Source organism: Chinchilla lanigera, unplaced genomic scaffold (assembly GCF_000276665.1).
Source record: "Chinchilla lanigera isolate Chin_1 unplaced genomic scaffold, ChiLan1.0 scaffold00081, whole genome shotgun sequence".
In the NCBI taxonomy this organism is placed as follows: domain Eukaryota; kingdom Metazoa; phylum Chordata; class Mammalia; order Rodentia; family Chinchillidae; genus Chinchilla; species Chinchilla lanigera.
In genome coordinates this window covers 6,251,843-6,277,542 of record NW_004955482.1, presented here as the reverse complement: position 1 = coordinate 6,277,542, position 25,700 = coordinate 6,251,843, and the positions used below count along the sequence as shown (strand labels likewise).

At 44.8% G+C, this 25,700-nt stretch overlaps 1 protein-coding gene across 16 annotated transcripts in view; it reads right to left on the bottom strand.

The window, feature by feature from the left end:
* Clip1 (CAP-GLY domain containing linker protein 1) overlaps window positions 1-25,700 on the bottom strand; it is a 117,239-nt gene that overhangs the window by 53,059 nt on the left and 38,480 nt on the right. For 9 of the 16 annotated variants that reach the window (XM_005403083.2, XM_005403082.2, XM_005403081.2 and 6 more), the window contains exons 4-10: window positions 16,518-16,642; window positions 14,090-14,312; window positions 10,142-10,339; window positions 9,477-9,580; window positions 6,663-6,723; window positions 4,436-4,468; window positions 890-994 (exon numbers count right to left, since the gene is read on the bottom strand). In XM_005403083.2, the coding sequence (XP_005403140.1) occupies window positions 890-994; window positions 4,436-4,468; window positions 6,663-6,723; window positions 9,477-9,580; window positions 10,142-10,339; window positions 14,090-14,312; window positions 16,518-16,642 (849 nt within the window). The remainder of the gene's footprint in view (window positions 1-889; window positions 995-4,435; window positions 4,469-6,662; window positions 6,724-9,476; window positions 9,581-10,141; window positions 10,340-14,089; window positions 14,313-16,517; window positions 16,643-25,700) is intronic. The other 7 variants (XM_005403085.2, XM_013503650.1, XM_005403093.2 and 4 more) reach the window with 4 other exon arrangements.

Genomic DNA, 25,700 nt, shown 5'->3' with positions numbered 1-25,700 from the left:
GTCAATAAACACCACTACTTGCATGTATGTAGAAAAAAAAAAAAAAGAACAGACTGTGGAGCCAAGATGCAAATCCTGGCCTAGACTCAAACCTGGCTCCACTATTACCATTAGCTGTGTGACCTTGAGCAAATTGTTTAACCTCTCTGTGCTGCAGTGTCCTCAGCTGTAAAAACAGGAGCAATAATACCACCCTAGAGTTCTGCTGAGACTGAACAATACTTGCAGAGCACTCAGGGTAGTTCGTGGCGTGACATGAGCTCTCTCATGGTGCTCTCACACACAGACGAAGCAAGACGCCTGGTGCCCTGGCTCCAAGGGCCAAACACAGTGAGATAGGGACGTAAGCAGCCACTCTGTTCCCACTACGTGGGCCCTCCTGACCACTGAGATTTCAATCTCCTGGGTGACAGATAGGAGGGAGATGCAGAGAGAGGTCAGTTGTCAAGAAAAAAAGGTAATTGGGATCTGAGTCCTTAACTCGCATTAAAAAGAGCCAATGTTTCAACTTCCTCCCTGCAAGAGGCCTGAGGGGAAAAGGCAGGAAATAAATTTAGGAAACCCAACAAATAGGAATATGAAAACAAGAGGACAACTGACTGCTTGTGGCCAACTGGAGAAATGTATTTCAAGGCATTAATACAAAGAAGCCCAGATCCAGCTGTGATAATCCACGGCGCACACCGCCGTCAGGTTACCCCCTGTTGCGGCTGGGTTGAGCAAAGGTGAGTCTCCACCTCTGACTAAAGAGGGGGGCCTGCCCTGCGCGCTGAGCTCGAACACCTGAGCAGCACCGAGAGCACATTCAGGGCCAACCGCGAGGCAGGTCACCAGCGGTGTCCACCACTCACACGCAAGGGGCTCTTCATGAAATAGTGAAAGCCATTACCCTAGTGTCTTCTAACTCCCTCTGGAGTTTGTCAGCTTTGGTCTTTTCAAAGAGCAGGCTCTGTTCAAGCTCCTTAATGCGGGCATGCTCCAGTTTGGTCTGCGTCTGTTAGTAAAAAGGAAGAGGAAGAGAACACAACAGTGCCACCGTGACATGCCAGCACGAGAGGAGAGGGAGCGGCATGCAGGCTGAGCCACCAATACCTTCTGCCAGAAAGAGACACAAGGGTGATGGGGAAAGGAAGAGGATGGAACTCCAATGAGGAGGGGTAAGGATGGAGACTACGCACAAAAGGGCGAAGGTGTGCAGGGGCATGAGCGAGGCTGTCGGGAAAGAAAACAATGGAAAACACATGAGGCAAGATGATGTGTCAAACGCATGCAGCCAAAAAGATGTTACATTGATCAGTGAAGTTTACCAGCACAAATTAGAACGGTTAATATTCCTCTAACTAGCGCCTTCCCTCCGCCCCACAGTGGCTATTTGACATCGATGTGTACATAACTGACTCCACGACTTTAAAAGTAGGTTGACCTTAGCACCATCAGCACCGTCACCAAGCAGGGAGAAGACAGCGAGTGACACAAATCCTCAAGTGTTCAGGGACTTCTAAGAGCAGGCCTGTGTAGCTGCTGTACAACTTGCCGTGAACAGGAGTCATGAATGGATAGGCTAGGCATGGTGGCGCACACCTGTAATCCTAGCGCTCAGGAAGGAGGCAGGAGGATTGCCATGACTTCAAGCCCCGCCAGAATTACACGGCAAGGCCTGGTCTCAAAATTAAATAAAACAAAACACCAAAAAAAATTCATCTTAATAAAGTAAACCTGGAAACCAGAGCTAAGGGAAGCACAGCAGGGCCTCTGCTGAATGGGTGCGAGGCAGGGAAGGTCTTCAGCCATACGACCCTGAGGCTCCAATTTCCTTCCCAAGGGAATGCTCCAAAAATTATTTGTCTCCAGAGGGGAAGGAAAACAAGGAGAATCAAGATAGCAAAGAAAATATCCAATAGTGATTACTACCCTCCACAGCCTCTGTCCCTGAAGAGCCCAATTAAGAACTTAAGAGCCTGAGAAAACAGCTCCTACTCTCATACTGAACTGAAGTGGTTTTGAACAGCTCAGAGGTGAGAAAAGTAGAAATCAGGGACTGCGCCATGGCAGAAGTCTGCACTCACACCAGAAGAGCTGGCAGGAAGGATCCCAGTGTGGCCAGGCCTCCACCGGCCTCCCTCATGGCCTGTACAGGCCAGCGCACGGAGCCATGAGGTGACTTCTTCCCAACAGGCTCAAGCACAGCAGAGCTACTTGTCACCCAAGTAGAAATAACCTGGCACAAGGCCTGGCAGCACCCACCTGACACCCCAGCACTCTGAGAGGCTGAGGCAGGAGGGTTAGAAGTTGAAGCCCAGCCTAGGCAACTTAATGAGACCCAGACTCAAAAATTTTGGAAAAGGGGCTGGGAATATAACTCAGTGCCAAGGAGGAAAAACAAAACAAAATGAAAAAAGAATGTAGGTATCAATTCAAAGGTACTCTTCTTCCGCCCACCTCTCCTACCCAACAAGCCAGCTGAATAAACCACAGCCAAAACCCATGGAAACAGCTCCTCTCAGCAGCTGCTAGCAACTTGGATTCACTTTAATACTTTGTGCTTCTTACTGACCCAATCTCTAAATCTGGACAATTACGGACAATGAGAAAATGACAGCAGGATCCTAACAAAATGGCACCAAGGAGTGCAGATCTTGAGTAGAAGGGAGATGCTAAAATAAGGCTGCAAACATCTTCACTCACTCCATTGGTGCTCTGGAGATGTCAACGCATCCAAGAGACCGATTTGTTAATGAATCAGATATAAACAAACCATCATCGGATAGTTAAAAGTTGAATGAAAATCATTTTAAAAATTCTTAATCTGCTTTGGTTCTCTATACTCCACTAAAATAATGAAATAAAATTCAAAACCCAGCCAGGCATGGTGACACATGCTTGCAATCCCAGCACTTGCGAGGCTGAGGCAAGAGGATTGCCTCCAAGGCCAGTTTGGGCTGAGACCCTGTCTCAAAAACAGTAAAACAAAAAACTCAAAACCTAATTGTCTGGATTGTCTCCTTATGCACATGTGTCTCAGACAGAAGTTGTTCTACTTATCTGCTTTCACAAGAAAAAAAAAAATCAAATCCAGGACAACATAATTAGGGTCACAGCTTCAGGAACTGATTATCTAAAACTAAGAGGAAAAGCAAAAGGCAACAGATCCTTTCTTCTTTTGATACTAAGTGTCCTCTGGGCAAAAGTTACCACTTGCAGGTAAAAAGCAAACACCCAGCAAACACCCTCGGACTGCGATCTTCTCCCAGAGATTTTCCCACTGACACAGCAACCTCTCCTTAGCAAGAGGCTGGCCTCCACCACCCAGCGTCAAGGGGCCCACTCAACAAGACAGCTCTTCCTTTAAAACTGGTGCTTTCTTAGAGCAAGACACAGTTTCCCCAGCGCAGACCTGGGACAGGGGCTTGAGGGGAAAGCAAAGGCCCGCAGGAAGCGCACAGACAGGCAGGAGGGAGCGCCCATGCACACTGACACCGGACGCAGCGAGCCTGTGCTGGAAGCAGAGAAGAGACCCAGATCACCGAAGGAGCTTTGCAGAAAGGAACCCTTCAGAATGAAGACTTTTTTTTAAAAAGTTCTATCTTGAGTTGTCTATTTCCGCTGTCAGGAGGCAGCAGGGAAAAAAGGTAGTTGTTTTAATTTTGTTCCCTCGTGCCAAAGCAAAAGGTTTGTGGATTCTTTCCAATCAGCATCGAAGCCGGTAGGGGCACCAAGAAGCAACGCTCCGGAGGCCACTTGGTGAGGGCTCCCCTGCGTGTCTCACCTTAATCAGAGGGAGGAGGAAAGCCACATGCCTGGTAGTACTGCTACTACAAGAAGCTCCCTTTAAAAACAGTAAATTCAAAACACACGGTGTCTTAAGCTGCTCTCTAATTTCAGAAACTGGAGAAAATACAGTGGCAACAAAGGAATTTTCTCATTTTTGTCCAGTGTACCGGCAGACACTGACCAGGAGCGGGAGCGCTCATCAGGGCAGTTGGTGCTGGGAAATCAAGACTCCTCTCTCTCTCAGGGAAATCAGATTAGACAATTTTTGGGAAACTTTCCCCAGAATTTCTACAACTCCTTTATCTACTATGTTTTATGCTTCAATCAATCATCATTCCCTTCACAATAATTCTACTAAAACTGGAAGATATGAATTAGCTAAAGGTCAGGCCCTCAAAACAAAACTGTTTTTTCTTTTTGGAAAAAATTCTCTATAAAGGAAAAGTGCCTATTCATTAAACGAATGGATTTACGGAGCTTAGTCCTTATACACCATTTCTTCAGGACATAAATGTAACTGCTTTGAAAGCCACATGCACAAAAATATTAAAGGCAATGTCCCAAGGTCAGCTTAGGCAGTTAGTATTTGTATCAATAAGCATTTTAATCTGGAATCAATCTGTGTTAACAAGGGAAATATTCACACAGTGAAGTGCCCTCTTACATTCTCAGGATCTTCAGAAATATGTTTCGTTTGCTATCAGTAAAAAAATAAAAAAAAATTACACAACAACCAAAAAGAGATTCAACTAAAGCTTCCATATGTGTTAGGGTCTCAGGAGACCTTTACATGATTAATTCGATGTCAGTTTATCACACAGACTACACTAGCCTAGTGCTGATGAAAATATTTTAACTTAACCCTCTCCACAACATCAGAGGCTATAACTCATGTGAATTAGATGATGATATGAAACTTCTAATGAGACTTTGGGGTGTTTTTAAATGGATGAAAACAACGCAAAAGTCAACTGAAGGAATGCAACTGTATATGGAATGAGTGAAGATGTCTATTAAATTATTAACAAACCATTACTGGACCCTATAAAACTAGAACTCAAAAAATATTCCTCCTATTCTTTGATGACTATAAAGATATATTTATTTCCAAAGAAATCAGAGTTCTTGTTTGGAAGGACCTGAAATTAAAGCACAGTGTGGGAAGCCAACAGGCTCCAAAGTTGTAACAGTGGCAAAAATGTATCTTTTAAGAACTGCACCAGCAAGTACAATTTCTACTAAAATATTACAGTTGAAGTACAAAACAAATTTTAAATATTGAAAAAGTTAATTTACATTTGTCATATATGTGGCAGTGGTTTAAGCATCAGTATTGCCCAGCAAGGTGATGCATGCCTGTAATCCCAGCACTTGGGAGGCTGAGGCAAGAGGATCACTTTGAGTTCAAGGCCAGCCTGTGCTACATAATGCTATGAAGTGCATACCAAGACCCTGTCTCAAAAGCAAAAAATAAAAAATATCAGAACCATTTAACTTTAGTGTCTAATTCAAAACTACCATGAATAATTGTTAAGAGAAACCTGATGCTAAAAAGTATCTATGACACACCTGTAATCTCAGCACTCGGGAGGCTGCGGCAGAAGGATCACTGAGGGATTGGGGATGTCACTCAGTGGCACAAGTGCCTTCTAGGCAAGCACAAGGTCCTGAATTCAATTCCCGGTACCAAAAAAAACAAAAAACAAAAAAAAACAAAAAAAACCACAGAAGGATCACTGCGAGTTCGAGGTCAGCCCGGGCTACATGGGAGGTTCAAGGCCAGCCTGAATTACACAGCGAGACCCTATCTCAACAACAAAAAAAGCACTATGAATTTTGAATATGCCATGGAAGTAAAAGAAGTTAAAATATAAACTGCTCTTCCTTTTTGCTCTGATAACTACTTTTTCAAGAAAAGCAACTATTTGGGGTGGGGAGTGTAGCTCAGTGATAAGAGTGCACGTTGATTCCCTGCGTGTGTGATAGCGCAAGCCTACAATGCTAGCACTCTGAAAGGGTAAGGTAAGAGGATCACAGGTTCAAGCCCAGCCTGGGCAACGCAGCAAGACCTCGTTTCAAAAAACAGAGAAAGGGGAAAGGAAAAAAGAAAAAGAAAAAAAGAAAAAGGGACTAGGGATGTAGCTTAGCATAAATGCCCTGGATTCAATCTCCAGTACCGCAAAGAGAAAAAAAAAAAAACTACTAGAAAATATAATTTATTCCTTTTATAGGGTATAAAAGATGTATTCTGTTCAACTGAAAAGCAAAGCTAAATGAGGCAAAAACAAAAAACAAAAAAACTTTGTCATAAACTTATGAACAAATGCTCTTTTGTGGAGCATGGTGGCACACACTCGTAATCGCAGCTAGTTGGAAGGCTGAGGCAGGAGGACCTCAACTTCAAGGCTAGCCTAGACAAATCAGAAAGATCCTATCTCAAAATTAAAAAGGACTGAGGATGTACCTCAGTGGTACAGCAACTGCCTAGCACGCACAAGGCCTGGGTTCAATCTAGCATCACCAAAACAAAAAACTCTTTTAAAATACCATTTCTCATATCTGGAAGAATACCTGCAGTCTCACTTAGTCCTGCTTAAAAACGAAGACACTGCCAGATTTATGACTTGATTAAATCCAATTTTGGCTTCAATGCTGAAGCACAAAAAGAGTGGCTATCTGCTCTGCCACAGGTACTGGAACACCACAGTCACAGGACCACAGAGGCCGACCTGTCACAAGCCAGTGTGGCCACAGCCCAGGGCAGCACCATTCTCTCAGCAGACTACGCTAACCCAAAGGTCGGGGATCAGCGGGCATACCACTGCTCCCCCACACTCTTCCACGCCGGTCCATGATCCACATGAAAGCTCTAGCGAGCAGGAAAGGTTTACCTCAAGATCGCCTTTGGTAATTGATTCTTCTTCAACCCGGAACTGAAGGTCCTCAACCTTCCTGCAGAATAAACCAACACAGCACGTAAGAAGGTAACGGAGGAACACGGCTGCCTTACCCGCCCCACAAAGTCTACGATCAGTGTCCTGCAAACGCAGCGGATGGTGGTGGACGGAAGGCTTTAGAGAGATGGAAAATAAATACATCTATTTTTAGGACTCCAGCTTATAAAAGAGCTAAACACCAATTATTTAGGAAATTCCAAGTTTTGTCTAGATACTAACCCCAGAAGGGATGAGATAAACAGTGAGAAAAATTAACTTGGTCGGGGCTGGGGATTTAGCTCAGCGGCAAAGCGCCTGCCTGGCAAGCGCAAGGTCGTGAGTTCGGTTCCCAGTACCAGAGAAAAAAACCAAAAGAACCAAAAAAAAAAAAAATTAACTTGGTCACAGGCAGCAGGATGGCTCTATCAAGGTAAGACCAGCCTACGTAAAAAAATCTCTATAGCATTTGGGAGGCTGAAGCAGGAACAAGACCAGCCTGGACTACACCGTGAGACCCTGTCTCCAAACAAAAGAAAAATTTCTATTACCTCAGAAACAGGTTTGAGATTCCAACTGCATAAATTCTACTTTGCAGTACCGAACCCGGGGAGGAGTGGCACAGAAACCAAACCGCCTGTGTTACCCAGTATCAGGTACCTTGGCCTGGGGTCAGCAAACTTCTCAGAGACTCGCTCAACACCTGCCACTCCTTAACTCTCAACACACCAGCACCTGCTCGAAGCCTGGAAGAACAGAGTTGTGAATGATCTGGGGGAGAAGCAACCAAGAATCCTGTTCTTCAATTCTAAAATGTGGGCCGGGGATGTAGCTCAGTGGCATAAGCGCTTGCCTGGCAAGCCTGAGGTCATAAGTTTGACTCCTGGTACAAAAAAAAAAAAATCTAAAATGCCACAGTTTCAGGTACGTTAAAATAAATGTGCCACTGGGTGTGGTCTCATTCAATGCCATCACACAGATTTACAATATCCTACAATATCCACCTGGCATCGGCAGCATGCTGCTCCACCTGCTTTGTGCTGGGGGCGGGATGGAGGGCCCATGCACGCTGAACACTCTTCCACTAACTGCACCCCCCCCCCGCAAAAAAAAAAAAGTCCTCCTCAGTTAAATGAGAACTCTCACCATAGGTTAAAGCCCTCAAGCCTACATGGGAGTCAAGGACGGGTCTACTGCCCAGTTGACCTCAGAGCCAAGGCAGTCTGAGGACAGAAGCAAGTGGCACTGGAGCCATGCCTCTCTGGAGGGTCCAGAAGAGTCCATCACAATCTCTGACTCTTGGATGCACAGAAAAGGTCCTAGGTTTATGCTTCTCTCTCCACAGAGGGAGCAGTTCCCTTTGCCAAGAGCCAGCGTGGCTCTCCCCGCGTCCCCAACACAACAGCACCTGGGATCCTCCTGCACATGCGATGACACTAGGTTATTACCAAACTAAGAAATGACGAGAAACTAAGAAACAACAAGACAACTCAAGTCCAACAGAAGCCAACACTCCACCACCCACGGACAGTCACAAGTCTCCACGCAGATGCCTCTTCTCAGAGATCTTATTTGTTCACGGCCTCAAGTAAGCTCCTGTATAAGAACTAAACTTTTATGCCTCACACCATTCAACATCTCTTTTGTTTTTGCTTTTGTTTTGAGAACAGGCTGAATTTGAACTTATTATGTAGTTCAGAGTGGCCTTGAACTCGTGGAGATCCTCCTGCCTCAGCCCCAGTGCTGAGGATACAGGTGTGTGCCATCACGCTTGGCTACACCATTTAACATTTGATTTCATACTTACCTGAAAAATTGTTTCACATGCAAGGATTTTGTTTTCCTATAAGGGTCTGGGATTCTCAAGGGCAAGGACCTTTTATCGCCCACCAGACATAATACAACTTCATAAAAAATACGTAACTTGGACCTAGAACAGTGATGGCAAAACTTGTAGAGCTTTCAAAGATACTAACAGCCCACTGTGGCCAGCGTGCCATAGGTCTGCCGCCAGTGCTGTAGTTTCTGCTCAGCAGGAGAGGCTCCAGGTGAAAGCTGCTTAGAAGCACCTCCACAATACTAATAGAAGCAACCACCAGGAGGAAGGAAGATTAACAAGCAGGTGGTGCTCAAGTAAGTATTTGCCAGATTAATCAGCTCATGTCTAAATGATCCCAAACATCTTGCAACATGTCAAATCAAAGTGCACACTATTCACAGAGCATGAAGAGTCTGATTTTTGCTGAACACACAGTTGTTCCTTTGGTCCTAAGGGTGGACACCAACACAGTTGCTTTTTCTGGTTTTTTCCTGTGCTAGGGATTAAACCAAGGGCCTTCTCACTAAGCTGTGTCTCCAGCCCCACCCAACCGAGGTAAAATAAATTTGAGTCAGGGTATTGCTAAATTGTGCAGCTTGGGCTTAAGCTTTCAATCTTCCTGAATCAGCCTCCCAAAATACTGGGATTTTAGGCATACACCACTATGCCCAGCTACCAACAAAGGTTTTTGTTTGTTTCTTTCTTTTAGATTTTTTTTCTTTGACACAGAGTCTTGCTGTATAGTCCAGGTTCCAGGCTAGTCTTGAACTCACTATATAACCCAGACTAGCTTTGACCCTATTGCCTCCCGTCTCAGCCTCCTAGTGCTGGGATTATAGGCATGCACTACTATGCCCAACTACTAACAAAGTTTTTGATGAGAAATTTCTTCCAAAGATCACTTAAAAGGAAGGACTAGACACACACAGTGAAAGCAGAGAGATAGGGGTTACCTTTTTTCCTCTTCTAGTTGGTTAAGAAGCTCCACCTTCTCCCTGTCAGCTGCTTCCACCATTGTCCGCAGCTGGTCCATCTTGGCCTCCAATTCCAGGACATGCTGAGAAAGCAAAGACGCCAGTGAGCGGCCCATTTCTGATCTGTATCTGTACAGGCCCAGAGACGCCTCCAGTCACAGGTATTTCCATGATGGGTGCCCATTACTCTAAAACCTTGTCCAGTTTAAATACTATCTTAATAGACTATTCTAGGTAGATTTCCTGGAAACTAGAGGAAGAACCACGCCATTAAATCAACAGAGGGCAGTAAACTCTCACCTTTTCCAAGCTGAAACACATGTCAATAATAATCTACAGACACGAGCTGTGATCACTGCTCTTGATCACCTAGTAAACAAGGTGGCTTAAACACGGGCAGCCCCAAAGATCTGGACATAAAGACCAAAAAGACTAAGGCAAAATCGACAACAAAATTTCATCTTTATGAGGATGGAAACTGGCACCCAGGTCACAGCTTTCAAATAGGCTCAGCAAAGAAACTGATACTCATTTCCGGTTCTCTCAAGTCTAGCTTCCTGGCTTCAAGCACCACGGACACTTTCCAGCCTCCTCAAATTAGAAATGATCACCATCTCTACAACAAGGTCAGCGCCAGACTTCACCTGGTCATGCCCGTCCCGAGCCAGGGCTAGCTCCTGCTCTATCTCCCCCACGTGGCTGGTGGCCTTGGCCACCTCGGCCCGCTCCAGGTCCCGCTCAGCCAGCAGCTGTTCAATGTGCTGCTGCTTCTCCTTCAGCGCCTCCTGGAGGGCAGTGGTGCCCGAGATCTTGCGGGCGTAGCGGGAGGAGGTCTCAGTCAACTGCAAAGGAAAGTTAGAGAAGTGAAGGGCAATGGTGCTATAGGGACGGGGGAGCAATGCATGCATGGCAGTGTCTCCGCAGTAAAGCAAGAGTGCTGCCCAGGCTCATAAGCTTGCCAGGTCCTAAGCAGGGGTTTGCAGCAAGAAAACAAGGCAGCTCACACCTCTGTCTTTCTCCTCACAAAGAACATCTCCGTGGAATGCACTCAAACAACTGGAGCATATTTAGCAACACACGGTTCAAATCACAGGTACTCTGAGCTGGGCAGACAGGAGTGTGCAGGCATCTACAAACATTCCTCAGAAGCTATTTAGTAAGTCTCTCTAACTTCTATTTCAGCCTGAGCAGAAGAGTTATTTTCTTGACTGCCAGGCATAGTGGAACACGCCAATAATCCCAAGACTTGGGAGACTGAAGCAAGAGGATCACCATGAGTTCGAGGCCAGCTTGGACCACACAGCAAGACTCTCTCTCAAAAAAAAAAAAAAAAAAAAAAAAAAAAAGCCAGGCGTGGTGGCACATAGCTATAATCCCAGCACTCAGGAGGCTGAGGAAGGAGGATTGCTCCAAGTTTGGTGCCACTCTGGGCTACATAGTGAGTTCAAGAATAGCCTGACCCACATAGGGAAACTCTGTCTCAAAAACTTAAAAAGAAAGATTGTCTTCTTCTGAAGACATCTGGGCCAATCTTTTGATCCAGAGACTTAAAAGTAGAGACTCATTTAAGCTTCTTAAAGTTCTAAATACTATTAAGCTATGAAGCAGTCACCCTACAGTCACAGACCTCCATTCCTGGTTAGACAGCTGGATTTTTGCCAGGATTTTCTACATCTTTCTTTCTAAAGGAAAGGCAGGGAGATCTTACCCAGAAATCCAGCCTCTAGGATCTGAACCCTAATCACCAGAGAAATTAACAGAGACGAAGAGGAACACTCTCCCTCCCCAAGTGTGTGGCATGAGTGTGTCTGGGCACATACACACACGAGAGAGAAGGAAAGAGATTTGTGTCGAAAGGGAAGTAGCAGGGAAGGAGAAAGGAACAAGGAAAAAAAGGCAACAGAGAGGACACAAAGGACAGGAAAAACAGGAGTGGAGAGAAAGACAGGAAGGGAGCCAAGGGACCCCAGTTCAGTCACCTGCTAGTCTCTGCTGTTTCACACACCCAAGTGCTCCAACTCAGGCCAACAGTCACACAAAAACCAAGAGAAAATGACCCTACTAACTGCCAGCGGGTGACTGTGCAAGTGGAACTACTTGTTCCTCGGCCTGTGGCTCCATAGCTGGGAGGAAGGGAGGCAGCAGCCTCCTCCCTTGGCAAGCGTTTGTCCAAGGCTTCTCCTTAGCAAAGACAGGCTCCAGAGCAACTGAGCCATTCCTTCATCTTCTGCAATCAAAGCTTCATTTGTCACCAGAGAGCTCTTCCCTTCAGCAGTCTGTACAGCCCTCACTGCAGAATGCACCCTGGTAGCAAGGAGCGCGCATCATTAATAACTCAGCAATCTGATAACTACAAGGGTCAGGGAATCTGATCAAACTCCAACTGCCCTTTGCTTTTTCATTTAGTGAAATTTCTTGAGTTAAACACACTGGATGGGAATTTCTCTTCTCTTTTAACCATCTGGCCCACTGTCATATATGGTTACATTATACTTTTTGTTACTTACATCTCCTCTAAGATTCCCACCAGGCCTGTCATCCCACCAGTGCGGTAATCCTAGCACCCTGAGAGGCTAAGGCAGGAAAATAACAAGTTCTAGCTCAGCCTGGGCAACTTGGTGAGATCCGGTCTCAAAATAAAAAATAGTAAGAAAGGCTAGGAGTGTATCTTGTGCAAAGGGCTAGTGTTCAGTACCCCTACCAAAAAAGCAAGGTGCCTAAACCATATGCAGAGATGCCCCAGTTTCAGCAAACTCCAAGGGCACTGGAGGATGTTTTAAAATGTCAAGAGAAACAAAGTTATCTACTGGACTTCATGCAAATGACTAGACTTATATATTCCATTCCCTTCAATACCTTTGCAAAGCTAGGTTTTGGCTGCTGCCAAGGGAAAAAAAAAGCAGTACTGTGTGACAATCAACGTAGCACAGGAAGTGAAGGTAGTACTGTAGTACATGACCCCAAGATCCAACGAGATGTGCAGTGCCTGATGGGAGGCAATCTAACTGTAAGTCACTACAGTTACTGAAGAATAAGTAAAAAATACTCATTTTTCTTTCAACTTCTGTTTTCTAGGACAAAAATACATCTCTTCGGCAACAGAGCTGAAATCCAAATTTTCACTGGTTTGATATCCCTGTCATATTCTTTCAGTCATTTTGGTTTAGCAACTACAGCACGCTCCATGATGATACCAACAAGCTGCTTGCTGCACCAGGCCAGGGGACTCATTTCTCTCTCACCAGTTTTCTTCCCTGAATACGCTGAGCTTACAGGCAGTAAGACTTGTCTGAAAGGCGGTCAAGAGACTGGGAGGGGGAAGGAGGGCTTGGTATTCCCCAAACAAGGACACTTACCATTTACAAGGAATAAATATTACTCAAAAAAGAATTCTGCCTCAGAGCAGACACTCCCACAGAATTGTTCTTGTAACAGAGAAGGAGACAAGATGTCTGTGGTGGAGCTTGCTGAATCTTTTCTAAAAGGCTTTGTCTAAACAAAAGAGTTTGTTCTTCACCTCCACTTCATTGTTCTTGTCACCCTTTCCCCATCAGAGTCCAGCTGTCCCTTTTCTGTTGAGAGGCAGTCCTCTTTCATATACAAACTGAAACAGTCCGAGTGGTCTTTATTTGACCTGAACATTAGAGAAGCAAACTAGCCGGCTGGCGAAGGAGCACAACACACACTTAAAGATGCCACTACCTCTCCTCTCTCTGCCTGATGACAATGGGAGCGAAAGCAAAACCAGACCAAGGCCTAGAACGCCAGTGCCCTGCTCCACCACGTTAACCTGCCAGCGCCTGTGCGAAGGCTGCTCTCAGGAAGCACAGATCTTGAGTTGCTTTGGGAGTGGAATCTCACACTGCTGCTTCTGGTAACACCACCAGCTTTGCTTCAAGTGAACAAACTCAAGGGCACAAGGTGAAGCCGAAACAGTCACTGCTTTCAACCCAAACACAGTATCATGGTAACAAAAAAATGAGGCGCCGTTTTAATTCTGAAGACTCTATTTTCACTGCTGTAAATGGGAAGAAGGAGACAATGAGAGGACCAGGAGCAGGAGATGAAGAGGGAGGGGACACGAAGTACAACAGGGCTTTTCCTAGCATCCTTCAAGTTCCAAAAGGGCCCACTGCCCCCCACACCCTCTGGCCTATGTCAGGAACACACCACACACGAACTGCTTCCTCTGGGCTGGGTTGTATTAATATTAAAATCTAAGAACGTGACTTCTTTCAAAATACTTTGGTCCCTAAAATTGTTTGAAACCCAAGAGAAAGAAAACAACAGGATGTACGTAAAGAAAAGGTGTCCTCTCATCTTCCTGTCATTTTTAGCCCAAAATAATTTCAGAGAAAAAACATAAACAGTAGTTCACCGAGAACGCGTAGATTTTCAAATCCTTATGAACGTGCAAAGTGTTATTTCAAATTCTGTACTCCTGCTGGAGCTACACTTGCACGGACCTTCTAGCAGGCGACAGCCAACACCCAGCACAAAGACACACAGAGCAGGGCGGGCACAGCACGGGCAGCAGCACCCACGGTACCCAGACGGCAGTGGACGCAGCAAGCAGCGGGAGGGAGGCTTACCAGTCCTGTCCGGCTGGGCTTGCTGCTCACAGAGGAGGCCACCGAGCTCATGGAGCTGAGGGACGAGGCAGACGGGCTGCGCTTCAGGCTGGCGGGCGTGGTGGCCATCACTCGTCGCACGGCGGCCGCCTTGGCTTTGGCTGGCGTGGTGGAAGGGAAGCCAATCTTGGTCACTTTGTGGACCGGAGCAAACAAGCCATACTTGGGCTGACACTGAAAATACCTTACAAAGGAACAGTAACAACAACAATGAAAAACAACATCATCACAAGAAGTGACAATAACAGAACGGCTCTCCCGACCTACAGCTCGAGACTCCTACTTCGGGAGCCCCGCCTAGAGGCTGGGTGACACGGTCTGCGACACATAGGCGGACACAGACCCTCAAGGGCATTGCGGGAAACACACTGCACCTATGTGATACACTGAGAGGATGCTGCTTACCCGAAGTTTAGTTTTTACGCAAAGGGTGTAAATAAATATTTCTATCATCTGACAAATGTACAGCAAAGGAGTCCAGGAATATAGTGACTCAGCTTAATATATCCATGCCAGCCAGGTTTTATTAGCGAGACTCTTCCTCAAAATAAAAATGGAAAAGGGCTGGGGATACTGCTGAGTGTGGAGGTCCTATGTTCAATCCCCAATACTGGACGGAGGGGAAACAAGCTGAATAAAGGAGAAAAGAAATCAGGCCTTTGCCTGTGGCAGATGCACTAACAACACAGAGAGAGACTGACTAGTAAGTCAGTTATCCAGAGTGACACTAGAGATCGAGGCTCAAGGAGTACAATGTTTTAATATCACGAAGTGATAGCCGCAGGATCATTTATGTGCTAAGAGATTTCTATCTCCAGGAATCATTACTGTTTTGGTAGATAAGGCCTATGTGCTTATAAACAGTGTTTATCTGTTTTTTTCTTTGTTTGAAACAGGGTCTCACTATGTAGCTCAGGCTGGTCAAGAACTATGCAGTCCAGGGGCTGGGGATTTAGCTCAGCGGCACAGTGCCTACCTGGCAAGCACAAGGTCATGAGTTCGATTCCCGGTACCAGAAAAAAAACAAAACAAAAAGAACTATGCAGTCCAGGCTGGCCTTGAACTTGCAGTGTGATCTCCTGCCTCAACTGCTCAGTACTCAGATTATAGACATGCACACACCACAGCTGGCTCTTAATCAATGTTCTATAGGTCATATGTTAAATGCGGTATTTCAGTGATCAAGTGACATTAATATATATTGTACACTTAGTAATAACAATGCTTCATCTACCAAATCTGTGCCTAAGGGCTTCAAAACATTTGAGAAGTACGGGACCTGTAAGCTGTGGTGCTGCATGCCTGTGATCCCAGCTACTCAGGAGTTCTGAGGCAAAAGGATTACAAATTTGCAAGTTCGATGCCAGGCATGGTAGCGCACACCTGTAATCCCAGCAATTGGGGAGGCTGAGGCAAGAGGATCACTGTGAGTCTGAGGGCCGACTGGGCTACAAAGTGTGTTCAAGGGTGGCCTGAACTGCATAGTGAAACCCTGTTTCAAAAAGGAAAAAAAAAAAAAAAAAGAATTTTAAAAATGCAAGTTCAAGGTCAGCCTTAGCAGTTTAGCAAGACACTGTCTCAAAATAAAAAGGGGTAGGGAGGGATACAGCTCAGTCGTGAAGCACTACTATGCTCAATCCCCGGAGGAAAAAAAAGCTTGGGAAATGCCTCTTACAGCCCTCTGCACTACTTCACTCCCACCTGTACGAGCATCCTGTACCAAGAGACAAAAGTGAGGTTATCCTTGCATGGACGCAATTCTTATCAGACTTTTCCTAACAAAAGCAGTCACCTTCTCTTTGCCTCATTCCAGCCCCAGACATCTAGGAACTTGCGAAGATCAACTGCTATCAAAGGGAAAAAAAACCCAAAGAATAACACAGAGTTTCCTATTTTGAAAAATAATGCAAATGCTTATTCAGAATTTACTCAGACGTGCCTTACACATGAATGAAGAGGTAGTCAAAAGAACAACTCCAGTTCTAGTGGCGGGGAGCAAGGTGCTGGGCACAGCAGTGTGTATCTGTAATCCCAGCTACGTGGGAGGCTAATGCGAGAGAATCACAAATTCCAGGCTGGCCCGGACAACTTGATGTGATCCTGTTTCAAAAATTCTAATAGTAATATATATATATTTTTTATTTTAAAGGGTTGGGACAAAGCTCAGTGATAGAACACCCCCTTGATTCAATCCCCAAGAATGAATACAAGACAGGGAAAGAGAGAGGGAGAAGAGGGGGGAGGGAGGAAAGAATGAACCCAGTAGGCAGGAAATAAAAGTGCAGTCCTTCAGAGGACTCATTTTCATTTTATTCCACACACGTGAGATCCACCCTCTAGAGCACTTTCACGTGGGAGACGGACATAGGTCACATAATTCTAAACCAACCTCGTTCCAGCAACAGCACCATCATTCTTCCCAAGAGGTTCGTCTAACTCCACACCGCACCATTCCCCCTTGGCAAAGTCGGTCTCCCCAAGAAATCGGACTACACCAGCCTTGGTACCACCAACCTGGAAGAAGGGACAGAGAGGAAACGAATGAAGAAATGAACATAGGGGGCTGGGGATTTAGCTCAGCGGCACAGCGCCTGCCTGGCAAGCGCGAGGTCGTGAGTTCGATTCCCGGTACCAGAAAAAAAAAACAAAAACAAAAACAAAATCAGGGGGCTGGGGATTTAGCTCAGCGGTACAGCACCTGCCTGGCAAGCGCAAGGTCGTGAGTTCGATTCCTGGTACCGGAAAAACAAAAAACAAAACAAAACAAAACAAAAAACAAAGAAATGAACATAATTCCATAGCTCAGTCTTTTGAAGTCTCAAATACAGTGATCCCTCACTTGTTGCAGGAGTTACATTCCAGAGACCTCAGTGACAGGTGAAAATCCGTGAAGTAGTGGATTATATTTATTTTATTATTTATATATATTTTAAGGCTTTATAAACCCTTCCCACACACCTATAAACCTGTCCTGCTCTCTTATTAACCTTTTCCATGCTCTTATAAACACTTCATATGCCCTAAACACTTTCTACACTCTTAAACCTACGTAATTTTAACAATATGTAAAATTCTATATGGGTACTTGATGTGAAGTGGACAAGGAGAGATGCTGAATGTATGGGCGTGGTGTGGGAGAGCAAAGAGACCAATGCTATGGTCACTGAGCCAATCAGTGCCCAGGATACAACATAAAGCTGTGGTCGGTCGCCTTCCATTCCATCAGCCAATAGTGTGCCACGTACAATCTCATGTTGGCAAACTTGTACAAGCGGTAGTGGTGTACTGCATTTCCACTGTGTACAGTACAGTATTCCTCCACTGATGAAATACATACTATATTTTGTTTTTATTTACTATTCTTTTAGTATGTTTGAATTAATTTATTTTAAATTTTTAGGCAAAAATTAAAACCATAAATATTATATAAATACCTACATACCACAAAATCCCACAACACAGCAAAAACTCCATGATACAGAATTAGATGTATTTTTTTAAGAAACCTGCAATACAGTGAGGCCACAATATGTGAACCATGACATAGCGAGGGACAACTGTGATGGTTAAATGATGCATTCCATCATTTCCATCAGCAGCTTCTTCACTTTGTCTTCTCTTCAATTCTCCAAGAATTCTCTCAAAGACAGACTGGCAAAGTTACCTGGGGACTTCCACTGCCAGAGTAATTTGGACATCTGGTATCATCCAATAACAAAACAACATTTGTAATATGTTGTCATTTAGGCTGCCCACCAAATAGACATTCCATTGATGCAGGACTTAAATTAACCAATGGGCTTTTCGTGTTTCCTTGTGAGTCTGTCCAAAGCCTAGGCTCCTTGTCTGGAGACTGGCAGTGGACTCATAGTAAGCGAACCTCTGTGAGTCACTGATCTCTCCTAAGGCCTGTAATGGTGGATAAAGCCGGAAAGCTTCAAAGGGTAAGACAAGATCATAGCCAAGGACATCTGGATCCAACCTCAACTAGATAGACTGTAGCCTCAGACATCTCACTCGTGGGTGGATTAACTTAATACCTTTCTTGGGGTGGTCCTTGAGTGGTTCTTCCCTTCTTGAGTACTCCCTTCCCTTCTTCTGATAACTAAACAAACATGGGCCACCCAGAAAAAGTCTTGGTCTTAGCCCTGAGAGAATCTCAAATTCTGTGAGAGGGCTTTGATCCTCCTGGAAGCCTGAAATTATTCCATTTACCTCTTTTTATTTAGCCTTCACTGTACACTCGCTTGGGAGGTTGTGGCCCTGATCAGCCCGCAATAACTAAGGGATATTATTAACCTGATATTCCGACCCTTAGAAAAATACTTTATCACTACAGAGTGATTTTCCTGGCTGAAAATAAGTAATTACTACAAAAATAAAGGCCCTACATCATCAAAGAGAAGCAAAATCCTTCTGTGATTCCCAGGCCACATGGTAGCACAGGCCTGTAATCCCAGTACTCGGCAAGCTGAACCAGTAGGACTGCCACATGGTCAAGGCTGACCTGGGCTACATGGTTAAGTTCAGGGCCAGCCTAAACTATAGTGAGATCCTGTCTCTAAAAAACAAAACAAAAAAATTGTGATTCCTTTATTAGCAATTAGTGTTTATTTTTTTAGACTTTCTTTACGTATGGGCCATGAAAGCAATGACAGGCACATATTATGGACAGACAAGTTACTATTGTATCTCTTCAAATACTCTCATTTGCTCCCTTTTTGTGATCCTTTTTCTGAATTTGTTTTTCAAAAATTTCCCAAATCAGAAAGATCACTGCAGGAGATGAAGACCATGATGAACAAAACAATAAGTGTAATACTGTCCCCACCTAGAGGCAGTCACTGCTGACATTCCGACCCATTTTCCCTCCCGTGGTGCTCACTGGTTTCCCAGAACCAAAACTCAAGCTCAGGCTTGCCCCACTGCACATGTGAAAGGGCTCTGCAGGAGCTGCCACCACCTGAGGGCGTTCTAATTCTCTGGGCCTGGATTAGTTATCAGGAGAGTAGGCTGGTTTATACTTTAGAGTGAGTTCAGCTTTCCCTAGCTTCCTCTCCCCAACACACTGATGGCCTTTCTGCCGGGAAGTCCTCCCCAGAAACTTCCTGGATGCCGGACCATATGCCTGGACACTCAGCCACCAGAATCATAAGCCAAATAAACTTCTGTTCTATCTATCTTTCCGGGCCTCAGGAATTCTGATGTAGCAGCAGAAAATAAACTAAGACATGCATTTTTCTCATTTCTTTTGAGATTAAAAAAGACTTTACTTTTGTTTGTTTGTTTTTTAGTGTTTTGAGATAGGGTCTCACTGTGTTGTTCAGCCTGATTTTTTTTTCTTCCAATACCAGGGTCTGAACCCTGGATCTCACACATGCTAGGTGAGCTCTTCACCACACAGCTAGATCCTCAGCTCCAGGCTGATCTTGAACACAGTACTTCTTGGGAAGAAAAGCTTTTTGTAAAATTAGTTTAAGCAACAAAAGAGGTGATGATTTCAAGGCAATGTGGGCAAAAAAGGCACGTGAAGGAGGCACCAAAATGTCATGACCACTGCCACTAACAAAAGCTGGAACTGGAAGGTGAAGAAAACCCCATGGGCAGCGGCTCTACTGTTTGTCAACACCACCTACGCTGCCAGCAGAGCGCAGAACGGAACCCAACAGCTGAATGAAAGAAAGGTGACCTCAGCTGGGAAAAACACAGAAAAGGTTACTTTTAACCCAGGTTAGAAGGGTAAGGTATGTGCCTATAAGCCCAACTACCTGGGAGGCTGCAGCAGAAAGTTCCCAAGTAGGAGACCAGCCTGGACAGCTGAGATCAGAGATGGCAAATCTTTTACAATTTTCAGTGATAAAAAACAGCCTGCTGCAGCACGTGTGCCATAGCTTAGACCCCTCAATCTTAAAAAAATAAAAAGAGATGAAGGCCCTTGGTTCAATATCAAGAGAGAAAGGGAGAGAGAGGAGAGAGAGAGAAGAAAGGATACAGAAGAGAGAAGAGGGGCGAGGGGTAAGAGGAGAGAAGAGAGAAGAGAGAGAGAACGCGGACCGGAGCAAGAAAGAAGGCAAGAAGGAAGGGCCACTTTTCCACATAACATAAATAAAAGGAAAAAAAGAAGCTGGGCATTGTAACACACCTTAATCTCAGCACTCTACAATGCTGAGGCAGAGGACTGCAAGTTCAAGCCTAGCCTGGGCAACTTAGTGACTTACTAAGACCCTATCTAGCCAAAAAAAAAAAAAAAAATCTGGGACTATAACTCAGCATGAAGGCCTTGGATTCAATTCCCAGTACCGCAGGGTAAGGAAATCCTGTGACAGATTGAATTTGAAGTTTTTGATGTCTCTGAAGTAACAATGGAAGAAATATACCAGTCAAGAGCATGGGCTCTAAAGCAGGACAAACAGAGCCAGCATTACATAGTAAATGGCCAAGTTTTTCATGTGATTTCTCATCACGCTTCCTCATTAGTAAAATGAAGGTAATTATAGGTCTGTTTTGAGGACTGAAAGAGGTAATCCACATAAAACTGCAAAGCACATAAAACTGCTCAGATGGGTACCAGGCATGGTGGCACACGCCTATAATCCCAGCCCTTGGGAGCATGAGGCAGGAGGATCACCGTGAGTTCAGGGCCAGCATGGATTACATAGTGAGACCCTGCTCAGATGGGGAAAGCCTGATGGCCAGCAGCAGCAAGTCTGTCGTTGTGAACAAGAGTCCGAGCTCACCCCAGGCACCCTGGACTCTCAGTACTCCTGCTGGTATCCACAAGATGGAGAGGCCCCTACATATAACTGACCTCCATCATCTCTCCATTCAGAGTGGCAGTTTAACTCAAGTCACACGTGGGGAGCATGTCACACTAGCTAAGGATGATGCAATCTCTTCAGATAACCAGCTGAATTCTTTGGGGGTGAGTCAGAATTACTGTTAACACAACTGTTTTTCCAAGAGGCATCTAACGGGCTGCAGTCTGTAACTCTCCAAGCAAACCACAGGCTTCACTCGGATGGCTTTATAAATATAACCACTGACAAAGGACTATTTCTACAAATGCACATAATATATATTTACCCTGAAAAATACATCTTCCCACAAGTTTGACTAAAACGGATGATTACTAGGTCCTAGAATGGGACATTTTCTTGTTCTTCTTCTCTTACCAAACTTGGAACTTTTGACTCATCAAACAGTAAGTATAAAAAAAAAAAAATTCCACTTCATTTTCCCTGTGAAAGATCATCAATAATTATTCAAAACATCTTCAATGAAGATGGTAAGTCATTTAAGTCCTAAAACCACTCAAACACTTTTCTACTTATTTATTCCATAGTCAAAAAATTTTAGCATTGAAACGTGACTTCACAAAGTCAGGTTCTACTTCCCACGTGTACCACAGAATGCAGAACATATAAGCCACTCTTTTCAAATCCAATCTAAGAAATCTATGTTCTAGGCAGATATCAAACTTATCAAACTTGGTGTGACAGCACAAGCCTGTAAGGCTGATGCACGATGGTTACCGTGAGCTCAAGGTAGAACTGAACTCAGGCCAGCCTGGGCTATACGGTGAATTCAAACTACATGGTGAGGGGGCCGGGGTACAGCTCAGCAGCACAACACCTGCCTAGCAAGGCGAGGCAAGGCCCTGAGTTCAATTAACGGTACCAAAACAAAACAAAACAACAAACCTCACCAAACTACATGGTGAGACTCTGACTCAAAAAACAAACAAAACAAAAACAAAACAACAGTACGATTTCCATGGCAAACACATGAGAACACAGCTCCTCATACTGGTGAATCTAAGACAGAAGGGATGTCACTACTGGTGACAAAATTTTTTTTGAGGCAAGCTCTCAGTATGTAGTTGAAGCTGACCTTGAACTCACTATGGAGCCCACGCTGGGCCCAAACTCACAGCAATCCTCTGCCTCAGTTTCCCCAAGTGCTGGGATTACAGGTGTGCACAACCATGCCCAGCAGGAGACAAAATTAATGTAAATTAGAAACTAAAGAAAACCAAGGTACTATCTTCATGCTTTAGCATATCTCAGATTTTTCAATTCTCATTCATTTATTCAGCATGTATTTGGAGTTCTTGGGCCTTTGGAATACAAAGATAAGCAGAGCAGAGTGTTGGCCATTAAGAGAGAAATTCAGACAATTCCTATAAAAAGTAATAAATGCATCAAGAAGTTTCTATAAAATGCTGTGGAAACAAAGACCTTTCCCGTGAACTCTTGCAGAAAAATTAAAATAACTGGCCAATTCTTCTGGGCTAATAAGTGGGTCCACCAGCAGGAGACAGGAAATACTCAATCCACTCAGGGCGCTCCTATCTTTTCATTATCAAGCCATCAACAAGCCCTTTCATCTCACAGCACCCCGGTTATAAAATGTTCTGTGCGTAGTAACAGGGAATTGTTTCAGAGGAATTTTATGAGCAACAAAAGTGGATAAGGTGGCTTCTTATGCACCACATTCTAAGTGAAACAACCTATTTTAAAACTAAATATGGTGAACTGGTGTTTAGCAAATACCAGTGTGGTCCTCACTTCAAACTGGACCACCACACCAGCACAGGTCGTGTAATTACCTAGAGTGGAGAGGAGCCGGGCTTCGGGCAGCACTCCTGGGCAACTCTCCCACGGAGAAAGGTAAAAATCTTCACTCCCAGCCTCACAGACACTGCTCCCAAGCCTACCTCCTGCTCTCAGACTTCTTTACACACAGCTTTACTCGTCCCCTTCAGGGCAGAGTGTGATAACTATGTTCAAAACCTTCTGATTCTTTCAACAATACTTAACGAGTTCCTACTGCCCTAAGTGCTGGGGCAACAACGAACGATGTAAAAGTCTCATGGGGCTCAAATTCTGAAATGGACAACTGCAAATACGAAGAACCAAGGTAATTTCCAATGGCCAAGAGTGCTGTGGAAACAAACAGGGCAGAGTGATAACGCTGCTCTACAGTTTTTGATGGAGTGGCCAAGGAGGTAACATCTGAGCCATGACTGAATGACTACAAGGCACCAGTCAGCCTTGAGAAGATCCCGGAGCAGAATATTCCAGACAGGAGAAACAACATGCCCGACACGATGGTGCATGCTTCTAATCCCAGAGCTCTAGGTGGCTGAGGCAGGAGGGTTGCTGTGAGTTCAAGGCCAGCTTGGGCTATATAGCAAGATCCTGTCTCAAAAAACCCAAATACCTAAGTAATTAAATAAATAAATATCAATACCATGTCAAAAGCAGGTGATATATATATTCTCCATAACTGTAAACCTCCCGAACACAGAGTAAACACGGGCTACCATCTTTATACATAAACACTTGGAAAATAGATGAGAAAGTCATGCTTGATTTGCACTTTATCTCTTGTAGCTCATCTTCCATCTGAAAAGCCTCTGGGGGACGCAGGATGCCCAGAAGACACAGAAAGTGGGAAGCAGTTAACTTGGTTACCTGAGAGAGTGGGCAAAGACCTGCTGATTTAATGTACATGCACAAGTGCCCAAAACCCCATTTTAAACTATAAGCATGTATTCCTTTAACAAAAATTTGAAAGCAACAGGACCAGAGTGAGGATGGCAGAGTGTAAAGCCAAAGGCATGTGATTCAACAGGCAGATGATTTAGCCCCTAAAGAAAGCCTGAGGAAAGCACTCGCATTGCTCTGCCCTCTCACAACTACAAGCACAGAGCAGGGAAAGAGCTCAGGCAGACCTGATCTGACAGAAGAGAAGGAAGCTGTCAGCTCAGCTTCTCATCAGCACAGGGAGTTCGCTCTAGTCCCCCACTAGACGACCCCACAAGGCTAAGGCCAGTAAGATTTAGGACTTCTACAAACAGAAAATTAAAAAACAAAAAAAATTAAAAACCAGAAAAAAATCAAATCTTTAGCAATCTTTATTCCAGAAGAATGAGCCTGATATGTATGGTGACAGAAAATACCTCAATATTAAGCCAGGGGTTTTTAGCATAACATGTGTTAAGGCTCAAACTGGACATGACCCTCCCAGCACCCAACCTGCTTGCCAGCAGAGGCATTGTTCCCAGCGGGGACGCAGCTCAGCACCAAGGCTGTCATTGGCAAACACAGGATGTCGGGAAAGAGATAAGACAGGACGAGGAATCCTGCAGGTCCCCAGAAGTACAGAGACACCTGAAAATTTGCACTGGATGCCGCCTCAAGGACTTTGCCCGCTGAGGTACAAGACAGCCAGAGAACTTAAACACTGACGTTTACCAACATCTTCGCCCTCTAATGTCCCTTGCCTGCTTTCAATCCCTAGGAAGGCCCCCACTTCTCTTTGTTCCCTACAGACGGCCTTCTCCTCCTCTGCCTGCCCACACCCAGGCACGATAAATTCCAGGCCACGTTGCCTTTACACAAACCTGGTGGGCTTGGCTGGTCTCTTTGCCTCTCACCGTTCCTTACAGCATGAACAGGAGAAGTCTTCTCAAGTTCAAGCCATGCAAAGTAACAGAGCCTGTGCTAACAGCAATGGGGAAACAGGAGTTTGCATCAGGAATGGGTTCCCCAAGGCATAAGGCCCACCCCCAGGAGCACAAGAACCATCCAGATAGCGGATGAACAAACTTTGGGGCGTCAGGCTTCTAGGCTGGTCTAAGCCACTAGTGAAAGAACTGCAAAAAACACAAGAATCTAGTTACTATAAAAGGCATACATGTACACTGTTTTTTGTTTTGTTTGCAGTAGTAAAGATTAAATGTAGGACCTCAAAAATGCTAGGCAAGCGCACAACCCCTGAGCTACACCTCTAACCATTTTTTTGAGACAGGATTTTGCTATGTAGTTCAAGCTGGTCTTGAACTCATTATGCAGCCAAGGCTGACCTCAAACTCATGGTGGTCCCCTGGCCTCAGCCTCCCAAGTGCTGGGACTATAGGTATGTGCCACCAAACCCTGCTAAGTTGTTTTTTTTTTTTTTTGAAACAAGATCTCAGGCTGGCCTCAAACTTGTGATCTACCTACCTCAGCCTACTGACAACTGAGAATACAGGCCTGCGCCCCCACCCCTGGATTGTGCATTGTTTGTGAGCATATAAGTAGTAAAGGCTTTGGAGCTGCAATCTGGTAATACCTATTATACATTTTTAAATATTTATGCTCTTGGGCTCAAATTTCATTTCCAGGGGAAAAAACCAGGAGCAATCTAAACGTCTACGACTAAAATAAGCTTAGTGTGTCCAAATAGTGTAGTATCAAATAGCAGCTCTTTTAAAAAAATAAAAGAACTGCATTTCCTCACATAGAAACATCTAAAAGCAGCCAGGCCTGGTGGCGCACACCTACAACCCCAGTACTACAGGCGGCCAGAGCAGGATGATCACAAACTCAAGCCCTGCTGGAGCAAATTAACAAAATTCTGTCTCAAAATCCCAAACGAGAAAAGGTTGGGGATAAGGCTCAGTGCAAACAATCCCCAGTACCAGGGGGAAAAAGTGACAGAGAAAGAAATGCCCCAAATCTGTAAGTTTATTGCCTGTATACATATATGTATGTGTATATATGTGTGTGTGTGTGTGTGTGTGTGT